The sequence below is a fragment of the Zychaea mexicana genome, assembly GCF_025766255.1.
Source record: "Zychaea mexicana strain RSA 1403 chromosome Unknown BDB00scaffold_53, whole genome shotgun sequence".
Taxonomy (NCBI): Eukaryota; Fungi; Mucoromycota; class Mucoromycetes; order Mucorales; family Lichtheimiaceae; genus Zychaea; species Zychaea mexicana.
In genome coordinates, this window is record NW_026516716.1 from 100152 (window position 1) to 116251 (window position 16100).

Consider the following 16100-nt stretch of genomic DNA (forward strand, 5'->3'; position numbering starts at 1 on the left):
AACGATAACCACAAACGCAGAACTAAAGCTGAGTGGCAATTATCAAACGCAATAGGCAGATCGCTGCTGAAAACGTGGAATATTTTCTTTTTTTCTTATTTGGGCTCATCCCCTGAGACACATTTGTCCGCGCATTATACTTTACTATCAGCATGCATGCAATGGTTGTTTCTTTCGTTTCTTCGTCATGTCCTCTGCTGTAGAACTTCGGCCACTGCTGTTGTCCTCCGCTCTTGCTTTTATTCCTGGTGTCAGAAAAACACACAGCAGAGGGCAAATCATCAGACAGAATGTAATAACTCTACACAATCACTGAACCTTTTTTTAGCAGCTCGTTCTTTGTTTTTTGTCACCTGAGACACGTCAAGAATCATTCTTTTATATGTGGCATGTTGTTCAAAGTGGTAATTGACATGGAGCGAGAAATATAGTACCTGCTGTATAAAGACACCTTTATGTAGCGCATTCTTCTTTTCTTTTTTTGTTCGGCAGTTTAAGTTCGTTGGTGATGATCGACATACTGTCCGAGCTTTCGGAGAAGTTGTTTATAACAAACTTCAACATGCATTATCAGTTTTACAAAAAAATTAGACTGCTACTCAAATAATCTAATGAGCAATCGCGGATGTATATATTTTTACCACAGTTGCAGTTATTTTAGTATTCTGCTTCTTAATGTAAAGATTACTGCCAAATTCTCTTTTAATGTTTGGATCCAAAAATAGCACAGCATTGATATTGCCATGTATGAGCCCTTTGTGTATCATGTTAATATGGGGCCGCGGCACTTAACATTCGTGGAGTCTATCATATCATCGTCACTCACAATACTAGTTCTTTGCAGAAAGATCCCCAATTTACAAACTAGCAAACTTAGCTATTGTCAGTACTATCACTTATTATGACTCGTTAACGAAGAGAATAACTCATCAACAATATACTGAAAGGCGTACGAAAGTCACTTCTATTACACATAAAGTTACCAATGATACAATGATGACTTGCTGCAACTATGTTTATGGACAGCAGTTGGCGCATAGTGAGTGAAGAGCTTAAAGCAATCAATGAAAAGAAAATGTATGAGGACAAGTATATTTTTTGAGCTAATTATCCGTATATTAATGCGTCTGATGTGATACGAAACTTTACTTTCGAATCTATAATGGCTCTATCATTGGGGTGCACTCTACCATAATATTAGTGACCTCGTCTAAATACCAAACTCATCTCCATTACCGATGTTTTTTTCCGTCGACTTTTCATTCCATATTTTTCTGTCATACAATAGCGATCTCATAGATCCCATTCCTCCCGATGCAATAATTACATATTGTATCAACAAATTCTAGTCTGTGTCAATCCGCGAACGTCACTTAAGCATGTCTAATATTAGTACCGCTTCACAATGTAAGTCACATCTACGGTTAAAAGGTAAGCCACGATTTGCAGCTTTGCACGAAAAGCACATCAACAACGCGCAGTACTTTCTTATAACTGAGGGGAAGAAGTATACTAATGGTGGTCTTTCATCGCTATTACTGTTAAACCGTTATGAGTAAAAAAAGCATCGTCTTAGCTACAACATATGATTGTCCGAATGATGTGGCTGTCGTTCTTTCTCATACAACGTCTGTGTACGTTTTTTTGAGTCTGGATAGTGCCAAAATCTGATGCACTTGGATGTGATACGTCTTATTGAAAGTGAACATCCTACATTGATATTTCAGCTTCTTCACAATACTTGGCATATCTAGTTCATGAATACCTTCACATATTCTAAGTCATACCGCTATGATATTATGTACATGATATATATCAGGAGCATAGAGTTCCCAAGATTAAGGATTAGATGTTATTGCAACCAAAATGGCCTTGCCTCGCTTGGTAACTTTTGTGAGCAAACTTTTGGTATAACTAGCCACCAAAAAAAAATAGTTAAGTACGCTGCTGCCTTTGATCGTTCAATGTTGCATGATATACAGTCAATCACTAAAAGAAAGGTCACACAATAGTAGCTACAAAAACGGATGTTGCAGTTAATGGATACGAATTAATCTTCCAAAAAATAATTCAAATTTCGCGCAGCTGTGGTAACGAGCACGCGTACTTTATTCGATGTATGACTTCGACGAGGCGACGTAGATTGATGATCGTGCCTCAAAAATCAGACAAACAGGTATGTATTTGCTACTTGAACAACTTAACCAAAGCTATTCATTGCTGATATTCAGCACATCATCAGATGCTCCATCGGGCGAACTGTTTCTATGCTCGTTCGTTTCATGATCTTCTAGGCGTGAAACTACGATCCAGTGGAATTCTGGGTACGAGAGACACATATTGCTCATCGACTCATTAGATAATGGAAAAAGCTTATGTAATACAGTAGTATGCTTGTGTCTGATCCATGTCTCTCTCTACGAATGCTCTGACGAATGAAGAAACTCCGCAACACATGCCAACGAGGAATTAAATACATTGACCACGAAGCGATAACTTGCTAGTTGTATCCTTCTCATGGGTCGATAAGTGATTAGTTTATTCAATCCAGTATAAAGGCTTAGCAAAATGCTAGTTACTATAATAGCTTCACAAATCAGAAAGCTGATCAAATTATCAATTATCAAAGTATCAAGTTAGCGCGTACATTATCGAGCCCGTCTGTGCATCATCAAGTGGCTTATCATACCTGTCTGCGTATCACGTGCTTAGCGCCTACCCCTTCAATGCCTAATATACAAAACGTTTTAGCTAATAATCGGTGCGAGTGATGACTGAAATTGGCGGTTAAGTCCTGTAAATTGCTCTAGAAACGACACCAGTTTGTAAATAACATCATGTAGCAGTTGCAGCGATGGTAATCTTATTGCCAGCTCATATCGATGAGATGATGGTTGTTTAATACTACACTGACGTGGGATGCAGCTGTTTTTTGCTTTTACAGAAAGGATCTCAAAAACACGTGCATAATCTTGTCCATTTTCATACGGACCAGTAAGAAGTATATTAGGTCGAGAACAAATGCCACACCGTACCTCATGTAGTGAAACTTTTTGTGTAAAGTAAAGCTGTGGTTTTAAGCTGCAAGCTGTCCTCTGCTGGCGCTGCTGTTGCTTCTGCCTGCAGCAACACTTATACAAGTAACATGGCTTAATAAACAAAACACCTACTCGACATTTCGATCCTTTAACCTTCCTAGTCATATTTGGATTCTTGGATATGCAAATTTGAAAACCATCATCATGCGACCGTGGATAAAATTGAAGATCCAATGAAAATGACACCACCTGTTGATTAAATTCTGTAAGAATTCGTGTGAAAGCTGAATTTTATTTTGTGTGACATAATGATCACCACTAAGAGATACGTTGTCGTTGTTTGTTGTTGTACTGTAAACCCCACCTCCACGTTTTGTTTTCGCATCGCACAGCGACATGCACGAACCTGTATTATTAATTGCGCTCCGGTAATAAAAGTAATAGATAACAGCTCGCTGCATGTGTGCTGAAATCAGGTGGACCGACTCTACTACGAATTCAAGGGTCAGCCCGCCCGCTATATCTCCTGTTCTGCACTCCCCCTTTCCGTCAACTGCGTCCGGAAGACAATGCACCAATCATAGACTAGCTGATAACGGATTACTCTTCCGGATGACGAAGATTCAAGCAACTATTTGCTGAAAACATATTTTCTACCTACAAAGTATTTAATTCATATCGCTCCCATTCTTGTCTGCACCTTTCTTCCCCCAATCTATCTCTTTTTCTTTCTCTCTCTCTCTCTCTTATTGCACCTTATTGTCCTTATCTAAGAAATTGAAGAAAGACTAGTAACTTTAGAGTAATAAAAAAGAATGGGGACCAAATACGTCGATCTTGATACACCTGCTTCGTCCGTCATATCCTCCTTTGGTCCTAGCTTAGATGAAAACCGACCACTGCTTTCGCGATCTACCGTCACCTCATACACAACCACCGATGAACAACCCTCAAGCGCCATTACGGATGAGCAAATTGCAAAGGCTTCGCCATTTAGCGGAATCTTTAATCTTCTAAACACCATTCTGGGCACTGGCATGCTGGCAATGGTAAGCTAAGCAAGTGCTACATGCTGGCGTTTTGCTACGAGTAGTGTGGATACATGCTAACCTCATACTTATCAATTGGTACATCATTGTACGCACATAAAAAAGCCTGCTGCGGTGGCCACGGTAGGACTATTGCCAGGAATGGTCTTAACATTAATATCCGGCATTGCATCGGGTGCAGGTCTCTACTTCCTATCCGAAAGCGCAAGCAGTGTTGAAGGACGACGTGCTTCTTTCTTTGCAGTCTCGCAGCTGACCTACCCGGGTGCAGCTGTATGGTTTGATACCGCTATCGCAATCAAGTGTTTTGGTGTTGCAGTGAGCTATCTCATCATTATTGGGGATGTCATGCCACAGGTGAGAATCTTTGCCTTTTTTGAAAGTCATATGTGGGGGGTGTGGATGTTTTTGTGGTATTAATAGCCGAGCCAAGCCAAAGAACGGACGAATGAATGAAAGAATGAATGCGGGGGAGGTTGGGTGGGGGACCTTGAATGTGCAACGTGGCAAAAAGAGCAGGGGAACCGAACACTGCCTTTTTCCCAGGCCTATTGACAGCCCAGCTAAATATTTACAAATGTTTGTTTTTATTTCCAATTGGTCCTAGGTGGTGATATCATTTGACAGTTCCGTTGCCAAAGATTCTATCTTGCTGGATCGCAAGCTGTGGATCACAGCCGTCATGTTTGGTCTATTGGTTCCTTTGTCATTCAAGCGTACGTTGGATTCGTTTCGTCACATTAGTGCATTGGCCATTTTGGCAGTTGTCTATCTGTGTGCCATCGTAATCTACTATTACTTTCTCTCCCCTGATTTCCCAAAACCACCGCCCGAGGATATTGAGCTGATCCATCTGACAAGCAGTATCTTTGGCAAACTGCCGGTCTTTATCTTTGGCTTTACATGCCATCAGAACGTAAGTGCTGGTAGGCCTATCTGAAGCGTGTACCTACATACTATTAGGCAGTATGCATCAATGGCTGGATTGTGTATGATGTGCATTTTGGCACGGGAAAGGATCAGGGAAAGAAAGAGCAATATGCGCGTATTGGCCTTAATGGAATGACTTCTATTCAGCTATTTAGTGTACATAATGAGCTCAAGAACAACAGCCGACGGTCGATGGTCAAAGTAATCTTATCTTCGATTATTACTGCCGGTGTATTTTATGAACTGATTGCTATCCTCGGTTATCTCAGCTTCGGCAGGCACTCTAGAGGAAACATCATTTTAGAATGTAAGGTTCATTATCTGCAGACTGATGTACATGGTAGCATAATGTTGATGATACATGCATATTATATCCTTGCTCCTCCGTCTTCTCTTCTTCTCCTTTATTGCACTTTGGTACTATGCTTAATTTGCTCATTTCTTTCTTTCCTTCTCGTGTGTTCTCTCTACATTAATCATGTAGACCCTGCTACCTGGTTCGTTGCAGGAGGCCGTCTAGCCATCGTTATTTGCGTCTTGTTTGGCTACCCACTCCAGATTCATCCATGTCGTGGGTCGGTGGACAAGATCTTGATGCTGTTTGATCCCAGTAAAGACAAGTCGCCGTTCCCAGATCCACCATCAACAATCAAGCATTTTGCCATGACCACAGCCTTATTAATTGGTACCTACATTCTAGCCATCACTGTATCCGAGCTTGACCTGGTACGTGTATACATCATCATCATCATCAGCACCAACAACAACGACGACAAAAGGAAAAAAAGAATGTTCCATTATTATCGATGTACAAATGATCGCTCTTTTTAACATGCTTGGTCGTCCTTGTTGTTCTTGCTATTATAACTCGCGTGGTCCCTCTAAAAGAACAGGGAACCGACAAAAAACTTGGTTCTTTTTATTCATTGCATCTTGGGCATGTTATATTTATAGGTTCTGGCATTCGTGGGCTCCACGGGTTCTACGGCGGTATCTTTTATTCTTCCCGGCTTGTTTTACTTCAAGCTACATGAACATGAGCGCTGGACTTTTGCAAAGATCTCCTCGCTCGTATTGGCAACCTTTGGATTCACGGTCATGACTGTCTGTTTATCGTACAATATCTTTAAGTTACTTTGAGTCACATTTGATGATCACTCTACGTAGTATATACAGCATAATGTTATACTACTAGTACATAGAGAAACCTTTTCATTGTTTTTTTTTTATATTTTGTTCTTGGAACTATCCTGCCAGCCCCTTTTCCCTATCCCTCTCATCTTATTTTACTCCATCACACAAGTCGCATCCAACCCCCACCCCCAACTAATTTTATACCAAAATTGTTGATTTGTTGTTCCTGTGACAATCTGACAATGAAGATGTGAACTACTATATAAAGACTTGATTCGAAACGAAGCGTCTTTACCCTTAACACACTTGGCTCGCTTATATTTCCTTTCTTCCTACCTGTTTCATTCCGACAAAGCTAAGAAAAATGAACTGCAACGACCATCAAGAGCAGCAGCAGTATCATTCGTACCCGTACCTCCTTCAACAAGCCTGCGATTCAACTATCAGCCTCCAATCCACCTTTGATAGTTATTATCACTCAGCTTCGTTAAGCGAGCCACACTGTCGATCTCTAAATCAATACCAACGAGCTCTGGATCCAATTCCAGAAGACGAAGCAGATGCCGTCGAGGCTCTACTCCAGCTTAGCTCGTCTTCTACTCCCTCAACAGATTCTGGGGTTTCCGCATTTTCTTCTTATTTGCCGCTCTCTTGTTCCTCTGTGACTCTCAATACTGCCACCACGGCTGGCTCGAGCACAACCAGTCTCAGCACAACCATTAGTGCAACTACCGCTGAATCGTCCAACAAGTGTCCAGTAGACCCTGCGCAAAACAGCACCAGCAACAGTGGCAGCAGCAGCAACAACAACAACAGCCGCCGTCGTCAAGTTAAATCCTGGCAAAAGAAGAAGCCACGATGGCAGGATCCCGAGCGGTTGACATTGTTCCGGGCCATTGTTCGAGAGAAACAGTTGGATGACATGACCACTTTCCATTGGGACAAAATCGCCAAGGCTGTAGGGCGTGCTGGAAAAGCGTGTAAAGATCAATGGCGTCGAGAAATCCTTCCCACCTTGACGAAAAATATCAAATCATGATACAATACCGAAAAGAGAGAATGCGTACTTCTTTTTTTTTTGTTCGTTGTTGGTTCAATATGTAGAGAGATGATAAACTTTTGCTTAGATGTATGTAAATAAAGAATAAAGAAAAAAATTACATGAATTGTCGACGATTCAAAAAGCTAATTAAATCATACTTGGTGGCTACACCAAGACACCATTTTCGATTGATATCCGTTACAACTGCGAATGAATTCTTATCAAAGAATTTGGCTAAGGAAGAGAAGAAAATTGGGAGAGAAGGACGGGATGGATATGAGTGAAAGCTGATTAATACAGGAAGATTAACTGCGGAAAAAAAGAACAATGACTTACCGAGATCAGCCAAGCTGGTATCGGGTGTAATAATTTGGTACTTGCTAGTACTACTACCCTTCTTTTTAAATGAAAACATGCACAGTTCCACAGCAGTGTTTGGCTGGATCGTCCCGTGCTCGAAACATTCCTGAAGCGATGCTAATGATACGTAACCAACCAGTTTTTTGTTATCTGTTCGAATAACAGGAAGCTGTGAGAATTCGCGTTCGAGCATCACGTCAAGCGCATAAGAGGCGGTTGCAGTAGGAGGGATAGTGACCGCAGCAGGTAGCTGCAAATCTTCCACACTGGCCTAAGTAAAGAATAAAACCATCGCATTGTGATTAATCTTTCAGATATGGAACATACACATATTTGAACTTACTGCGCGGTACCGATCCGTAGACAAGAACTCTAGTTCTTGAGCAATGATATCGTCGGCCAAGTTGTTTTCCAACAACCACTCGTCATTGAGCAATGTTGAGGTGTAGTTCTTTGCACTGTCGTTCAAGATGACTACGCTTCTGTACTCGTGCGTGGTTGGGTTTTGCTCCATTGTGTTGGCATGTTGTATTGCTGCAGCAACTACTGCGCCAGATGAAGGACCACACATGATGCCTTCGTTACGGATCAATCGACGTGCAGCAGAAAATGCGTCCCGGTCAGATACCTTGAACCATGTATCGACAGCACCTCTATCTAGTGATTGTGGGACAAAGTTGTTGCCTATATCTTCGATTCTCCAGTCCTATATGTTTTCTCTTTAGAGCCCCGGTATAACAGCTTCCTCTCTCCTGCTGTTTGGTGTATGTATAAAATATATGCTTGCTCACATACCAAGAAATGATGCTGATGCTTATTATCCGTGCTAGCAAGCACCGAATTAGCTGGTTCAACGCCCATGATCTAGTAAAAATTATTACTTAGAAAGCCAAGAGTACAACTTGTAGTAAAGTAGACCTTCCTCTTCCATACCTTGATATTTGGCATCTTGGCCTTCAACACTTTAGCGAGACCTGAGACAGTAGCACCCGATTCCGCACCGACAAACAAAAAGTCAAACTCCAACTTGGTTTGCTGCAGGATTTCTTCTGCCAAATCCTCATAGCAGTTTTTGGTCACCTTGGTTTCGTCCAAGACAATCGCGTTAGGCAACTGTTCTGCCAATTTGGCTGCCAGAGCATATGGACTTTCGGGAGCATCGGGACGCGCTTCATTGGGTGATCGGATGATTTCTGCGCCTAGCGCTTTAAGCATCTGAATACGATCGTTGGAAGTACGTTCTGGCACAATCGTCAATACACGTTTATGTTGTTGCTTTCGTTTTTTCGCGGCAAGACTAGCAATAGCCAAGCCCAGGTTACCCGAAGTGGGAATAATCAATGTTTGCTTGTCACCGTACGCTGTGTTATACGTATGTGGGTGTTAGTGTAGATAATAATCGTACAACAAAAAAAAGCGCAGAAAAATATATGTGTCGTCTATACCTTCGAGTAAATGCTTGGCGATGCGATCCTTAACGCTGCCGGTGGGATTCGCCAACTCCAGTTTTCCAAGCAATTGAACTATACGGTGGTATCGAGTAATGAAAACGCGTTATCATAAGTATAGAGCCACAAGAGTGCAAAGTTTTTCCTGTGAGCATGGGGAGCAAAAGACATAACTTCACCTTTGTTTGGATGAGCGAGTCTGACCATTGGAGTCAAACCAATGCCATCAGCAATTTCATTGGCAATAGGTGGAGGTTGACGTTCAAGTGGCATTTTACGTGCTGCTCTGTTTCAAGGCTTGGAATAGGTAGCTGGTGATTTTTTCTCTTTCGTCATTTCAATGCAGTAAACCAGACTCCGGTCCAACTGATACTTACTGCAGTCAACAATGTGGATCAATCAAGGCAGGACAGTTTACTTTAACGAGTCCATCACGCTGCTGCACTTTTAAGACTCAATGCAAGAGAGGTGCAATGCTATTTCTATAGCTTGCAGCAGAGAAAAGCGATTATTCAACTGAATCATGCAGCCAGTCTCGAGCACCCAACCAAGCTCCTGTTAACCATTACAGTACTGTCTTGGTTGATGCTGCCACAATTGATAGTAGGGCCATGTTGTTTATTTTGCACTATCTTATATATAGAAAGTAACTCTTGTAAATATGGGCTAGAAATAGATAAACAAGTTTGCTACATGTTGTATTTCTGTCAGAAATTTCTCCATTGCCATTCATTCGGTTCTTTAACAACATATCATACAGCACAATGTAGTTGCTCGAGCATTATGTCACATATCAGCTCAATCAAGCGACGATAATTGACGAAGCAATGGCAATTAAATCGTGGATGGAAGTTTTTTTTCCCACAGTTATTGTTACTGCTTGACTGACTGCGCAACGACGGCCGCAACACACAACATAGCGTATGAGAGAACCCCACATTACTGCTGTCATCCTATTAATGAGTTACGTTGCTACAGCAGCGATCTTTTTTGTGTGATGCATCAGTACTATGTTTCTAATTATTTCGAGCCATTGTTCTTTGCTGCGGTTATGCAAAAAGGAAAATAAGCCAGAGAAATGAAAAATATATCCGCATGGTGCCTCACATGCTACGCAAAAGGGGCGATGGATGGTCACGGGCGCAGCATCTCATCCCACCCAACCACCCACGTACTCACTGGCTTACGCCAGTCAGGTGCAACAGAAATAGCGATCATGCTCCTATGCTGCATGATACTCTCTTTCTTTTCTTCACCAACTTTCTTTCCTTCCCTGTTTTTTTCTTCTTAACAGCCCAACCTTTAAAACTACTGCCACAGTAACAAGCTAAACATTACACATGCGTTCCAAATTCCAAGACGAGCATCCTTTCGGTACATTTACTCATTTTGTCTTCTTTCTTGTCTTCCTTTCTCTCGTCTTCCGTTATACTCTGTCATTTTAACACCTTTTTCACAATTAGACAAACGCAAGGCAGAAGCAGTAAGAATATAAACAAGCTCCTTTACTTGGCTTATTCAGGCCAACCTAAAGAAGGAAAAAGGACTCAGACTTTATGCTATCTGTATAATGATAGGAGCGTATTCGTGAAAAGTATCCAGACCGGATTCCCGTCATATGCGAAAAGGTCGAAAAGAGCGATATTCCTACGATTGACAAGAAAAAGTACCTTGTACCAGCCGACTTGACCGTGGGTCAGTTCGTATATGTCATCCGAAAGCGTATCAAGCTAAGTCCTGAGAAGGCCATTTTCATTTTTGTCAACGAGATATTGCCTCCCACTGCAGGTAAAAGAAGAAGCTCTTGGCTTCCAACATTATCGTCATCGTTATAATCCTTTCGGAGCATTATTATTAATCGGATCTCTTTCAAACAGCACTGATGAGCGCAATTTATGACGAACACAAAGACGACGATGGTTTTCTGTATATTACGTATGTATATCTTCTCTTGGTGATCCCCAGATCCCGGGGTTGTTGTGTTGCTGTTGAAAGTTTGGGAAGGAAGGATGTACGGATGGGAGAGGATTAGTAATAAAAGAACTCACACATTTGACAACAACGTATATCAATAGATACTCTGGCGAGAACACCTTCGGTTAAGCGAGAAACGCAACTCTTTTTTTTCTTTTCTTAAATATCCCATCTTTCTCATATACAAACACCTAAGCACGATTTGATTGACGCACGCACCGAGAAGGGCCAACTATTCCACGTTGTCAGTAGCAAGAAGATGATGCAATAGATTGTTGATGTTAATGCTTCAGGAACGTAGGATTATTTGGTCATTGTATAAAGTGAAACTTACTATATCTTACCAATGATGCATATTTTTACTCTCGTTATGAATGATGGTGAAGTGATGGTGCGAGTGTTGTAGTACGTTGGCTTGGCCGTATAAAGAATCCAGTATATGGGATAACGGCTTATCTACTTGCGGTGATAGTAATATGGATGCGCAAGTGGTGGGGTATCGTCTTTTTGTTCTGTCTAACCGCAAGCTGTCAATGATGTTCAATTGAGCGCAACCAAGGGTGTTGAGTGCTTGCGTGAGAGGTCAATGACGTAGTTGTTCTGCCGACAAATCTTCAATCTGAAATTAGAAACTTCTTAATGGGTACTGATATTATATCAATGGCGTATGATGCAGTTATTGCGGATGACTTTTGCAAGATGATATAATGTTTGCTTGCCTGACAAATACATTAAATAGGTTTTCTGGATCTTTATATGATCTCTTGATTTTATTTCAGGGCATAACGTGGTGGTTTAGTATATCCAGCTGTCGTGTTCGAACACTTTTGCTCACAAAGTACGCCCAAGCCGGCTTTTAACAGACCACTCTATCTAAATAATAGCCGTGCCTTGATCCTGTTACAGCTGGTAATACAGTAGGTAAAACTTAAGGCTCAATGATACGCTGAAACGCATTGACTTTCAGCAAGGATTGGGAGATAAAACAATGCATCGTTTTTATTCACATCATCTAACGTGAACATTAACAAGAATACAATCAGTGGTATATGGAGCCAACTTCATACATTAGGTAACTTAATAAAAAGTCATCATTTTAGGAAGTCATAGACCTTCAATTAACCTAACACCTATAACCACCCACTTGGCACTCATTAAATACGCATATAAACTTTCCATCTAAACAAGACGACTATCCTGTTCTCCATAAGCCCCCTTGCCCTCTCATGTATACTTATCCAATTAGCCTCAATCCTTCGTTCACCAATAGCAACCCCACAGAGCTTTCTACCCATACAGCCATTTCTTATGGTATGCCTGATCCTTAAATGCTGTTCCCATTTGTTCCAATCCAGAAAGTATGCGTGCATAAACGTAAATGATAAAATTGAGTACATCGGTGTTGTGTGCGAGAGACTAGAGAAACCGTGTATATATTTCCAGTGTAGCTTTCAAACATGGTAATAAGCAGCACATTTTGTTCTAAATACAGGTTCTGAACTATATCGGTCGCCGCCAAATTGCCATCGAACAGAGTAAGAGTAAACCTCTTAGATGTTGAGCTTGGTGTGGCGCCAGTTGCGTCTCTTGGCGTTCCAGCTAAACGAAAACAAAACAAATGGTTTTTTTTTTCAGAGAAAAGTTAACAATTGAACTCTTTTAAAAACGACGCATCGCGTCTTTATAACAAAAATTAATTATTTACCGGATCTTGGTGTCAGTCTTCATGCGGAACCAGTGGGGAAGGGGGCGGTTCTGCTTTTGCTTCTTGCCGAGCTTGACCTTAGTTCTGAACGACTTGTTGGAAGGCTAATGGGGTTCGAGCAGAATTGAAAAAAAGAGAAAAAATGCTGAATTAGCCGATTGTCGCTTTGTATCGCATATCGATTTTTGTCGTGGTCGTCATCTTTTCTTTTGTTCGTATCGATCCATCCTTTTGTTGTTGCGTACAGCTCATCCCCCGAATCCATCCATCTGATGATCTATCCATCCATTCTCTCTACCATGTCCATCTCATATATAGCATACCATTTCGATTCTTATACCAACGAAAGAGGAAGTTTCAATCTTTCCGCTCTTCGCTCCCTAGTACAGTGCCGCCGTCCCTGGTGGACTAGCGGTGCTGGATCCGAAATTTCCGTTCTTTGGATTCGATGTGTCCCTTTTACAGTTGCGCACAGTTCAACCGGAACCAATTCCTCGCAACTGACATGACCACTAGATAGTGTTTCGATACACTATTACAGGCAGCACAAAACTGATTAAACCGTCAGATTAAGTGCTAATAAAGATCACCTTTTTTATTACACAATTTTAGTATTGCGCTACAAGCTTTTATTTGATTTGACAGCAGGCCTATCAAAGGACAATGGAGCCTAATTGCTTCTAGAATGCACCGTATGTCAATCTTGTCTGTTGAAGCATAGTATAAAACAGAAGAATGTCTAAAGTAATCCTACCATTTCGAAGATCCTCCCGCTACCAACTCTCCGCACGCTTTCTTCGTATGTTGCATAATTTTTTGCTCTACCTTCCTCGCCTCTCTTCATTGATAATGAGCTAAATGGATGGAAAGATAATAACATATCTGAAGCTGCTGGCCCATTTCTTGCATTGCACGAAAATAAATTCTCACATCTTCTATATTGATCTTACCCTGCGGTTTCATAGTTTCCAATTCTGAATCTTGGCGGATTAAGGTGTTACAAATATTTGGCTAAAATAATCAAGTTAGTGAGGTGTTACAAGTTTTTGGCTAACATAATGAAGTTAGTGAAGCTCCCAAATCCTTAATTTACATTCTCCTTGCTTCCGCATTCTCAGGCATCCCAAACCAACTAACAAATCTTGAATTTGGCTCCACCATTATCATATAGTATAGCAATAATTACCTGGGATTCTTCTCTGGACTACAGCTCTTCTCTTGCCAGACGATAACCCGTTATTTCAGCGTTTAAAAGTGCCCCTGCAGCTCGGTCCACTGTCTCTCCAAAGGGTAATAATTATCAATTATGTTCTTGATTTCATAGAATGCAGCGTTGATAGTATTCACGTTGGGGATAGTTTGTTCGACCTATTGTTCGTTTGTTCCCAGATAACGTAATATATATTAAAAGTACAATGGATACTGGAGTTTCACCACTTCTCTTGTTTCTCTCACATTCACTCGCGCTATACCATGCCTCCTGATATTTTCGAATAGACCAGTTATATATATGGATTGTTGCGTCATTTTGAGGAGGAAAAACTTACGCATTATTTCAATGCTTCAAATTTTGCACTACTGACGCTACGTGCGCCTGGTACTAATGCTGATGTTGATGCTGATGGTGATGTTGGCGGTTGTATTATCGGTTTGCTTAATTTAAGGCGCGCATAGATTTTAACCAGGGGCTGTTATACCACATGTTCTGCAGTGTTCATGGAACGGCCGAACTACCACCGGGGAAGAAGGGGGTAAGGAGAGAGAAGAGCAGCTTTAGCTGTTACATGAGTTGTTTTTGAAAAGCTTATGCTATTTGACGCCGATTCGATTCGGTACCAACTAGTAAGACTATTCAACTGTGTCATAGTATGCTACAGTATACAGTGTCGATGACACAATAGATAAATGAACTGGTCAGGTTATTGGATCCCAAGATAGCAGAAGCAATTTCCTCCTTGTCGGCAGAGCGAAAATAAGAGGCTCAAAAGACATATCATTTGTACGCTTTTACTATTATGTGGTTTAATACAAGTGTAAAACAGCAGAAACTAACCGATGATTCACAGAGAGGATATGTAAAACCCTTTAAAGTAACAAAAGGAATATGTGATGTACAGTATGAGACGCATTGTAAACATTGATGCCACACGCAGAATCGCAGAATGAATTAGTAGCAGTAGTACAAAAACTCATGCGTAAAAGTTGTGATGAATAGGATGGTAAGATTGCGTCCTTCTTGTGTTTTTTACATTTTCATTTCTTACCATTCAGGCATCCATATCAAAAGCCCTTGACATGACCAAGAAACATATCTATACCATCCTATTTACGTACAAGATTTTTTTTGCCACACAAAGCATTCATATGTACAACGAAAAAGCAAAAGTAACAGAAGATGACTGCATCACGACTATTGTAAAATGTCGGTCAAATGCTTTGACGAGTACATAGTGCGGGTATCTTATAACTCAAAGCGAGCTTGTTCCTTTCCTTCGCTGCTGCATCCACCTCAAATGTTTAACCAGAGTTTTGATGGTTTTGATAAAAGTTTCAGCTCCGTTATGGTCTTGCTTCTTTGGTGAACGACAGTTTAACAATGTCTCTGGTCATAGTTGTTCACTGATGCAAAAAGCTTATAATATCCCATCTGATTCAGCGAAGCGCACTCGTATAATGTGAATACTTTCTACCCGAGACCAATGAAATCCGGCAAACAGTTACGCTTGTACCCTGCATAACAAACACACGTTTCAATCACGTATCCATCCTCATCACTGATAACCATGTGTCACCTTCCCTAAATAGGGCGTAGTATTAACCTTCTCATAAAAGCTGACACATACGTGGAATCTCTATGCTTCTGAGGCCTTAATTATCATTTCAACAATGTCAGTAAACTGTAACGTCGACGTACACAAGAACTAACAATATTGTAGCATTATCTAGAGCACGCAGTTATTGAATGCGCGTTCTTTTTTAACTGAATAGATGCTTCGCTAGTTACAGCTTACTTCGATAAAAAAGTTCTCCAGTCGCTAATGAGCGATTCTCAGTATCTACCATTGCTTAAAGAACTCTTTGATATACTTTTCTCGTAAATAATCTTGAGCCACCTTTATTTGAGTTTCTGCGTTGTGCACGGAGCCCATATATAAAAGGTTGGACTACCATTAAGTTAACTACGTTAAAGTTACTATGTGTATGTACTGAAAGCATGAACGATTTTTTAGTAAGACGCAGTGCGGACCGCGAGAACAGGTGAGAAGTAAAATGTGGTACGTTTTCGTTGACATCAAAGGAAGGCGCGTTCATAATCTTTTCTTCGCGGAGTTGTGAATATCGTACATACCTAATTCGCACTATGTACACGAGCCACCGGGCTTCATTCATCATACTATGCGTAGGGAAATAAATTATACA

General features: G+C 41.0%; 6 protein-coding genes across 6 annotated transcripts; 4 read left to right on the forward strand and 2 right to left on the reverse strand.

The window, feature by feature from the left end:
- Positions 1–81: 81 nt before the first annotated feature.
- Positions 82–593, forward strand: BDB00DRAFT_830944 (uncharacterized protein; the record flags this gene model as incomplete). The annotated part of the gene is made up of 2 exons (XM_053124077.1): positions 82–312; positions 435–593. Exons 1-2 carry the CDS (start codon positions 188–190, stop codon positions 589–591), a joined length of 282 nt encoding a protein of 93 aa, XP_052978126.1. The 5' UTR covers positions 82–187.
- A 3073-nt stretch (positions 594–3666) lies between these two features.
- On the forward strand, positions 3667–6447 carry BDB00DRAFT_830954 (transmembrane amino acid transporter protein-domain-containing protein). Its single transcript, XM_053124078.1, has 6 exons — positions 3667–4087; positions 4193–4444; positions 4695–5003; positions 5165–5324; positions 5502–5743; positions 5972–6447. The coding sequence occupies exons 1-6, from the start codon at positions 3854–3856 to the stop codon at positions 6155–6157; spliced, it is 1383 nt and encodes a 460-aa protein (XP_052978127.1). The 5' UTR covers positions 3667–3853; the 3' UTR covers positions 6158–6447.
- Position 6448: 1 nt separating this feature from the next.
- On the forward strand, positions 6449–7210 carry BDB00DRAFT_830957 (uncharacterized protein). The gene has a single exon (XM_053124079.1). The coding sequence runs from the start codon at positions 6516–6518 to the stop codon at positions 7188–7190; it is 675 nt and encodes a 224-aa protein (XP_052978128.1). The 5' UTR covers positions 6449–6515; the 3' UTR covers positions 7191–7210.
- Positions 7211–9430, reverse strand: BDB00DRAFT_830961 (tryptophan synthase beta subunit-like PLP-dependent enzyme). Its single transcript, XM_053124080.1, has 7 exons — positions 9181–9430; positions 8999–9076; positions 8487–8914; positions 8349–8417; positions 7897–8259; positions 7530–7824; positions 7211–7427 (listed from the first exon to the last, which is right to left on the reverse strand). Exons 1-7 carry the CDS (start codon positions 9272–9274, stop codon positions 7309–7311), a joined length of 1446 nt encoding a protein of 481 aa, XP_052978129.1. The 5' UTR covers positions 9275–9430; the 3' UTR covers positions 7211–7308.
- A 735-nt stretch (positions 9431–10165) lies between these two features.
- Positions 10166–11326, forward strand: BDB00DRAFT_830962 (microtubial binding protein). Its single transcript, XM_053124081.1, has 5 exons — positions 10166–10375; positions 10465–10484; positions 10579–10789; positions 10879–10936; positions 11077–11326. The coding sequence occupies exons 1-5, from the start codon at positions 10342–10344 to the stop codon at positions 11102–11104; spliced, it is 351 nt and encodes a 116-aa protein (XP_052978130.1). The 5' UTR covers positions 10166–10341; the 3' UTR covers positions 11105–11326.
- A 1199-nt stretch (positions 11327–12525) lies between these two features.
- BDB00DRAFT_883660 (60S ribosomal protein L39) lies at positions 12526–14155 on the reverse strand (the record flags this gene model as incomplete). The annotated part of the gene is made up of 3 exons (XM_053128255.1): positions 12526–12574; positions 12681–12784; positions 14153–14155. The coding sequence occupies 3 exons, from the start codon at positions 14153–14155 to the stop codon at positions 12526–12528; spliced, it is 156 nt and encodes a 51-aa protein (XP_052978131.1).
- Between the last annotated feature and the right edge of the window lie 1945 nt (positions 14156–16100).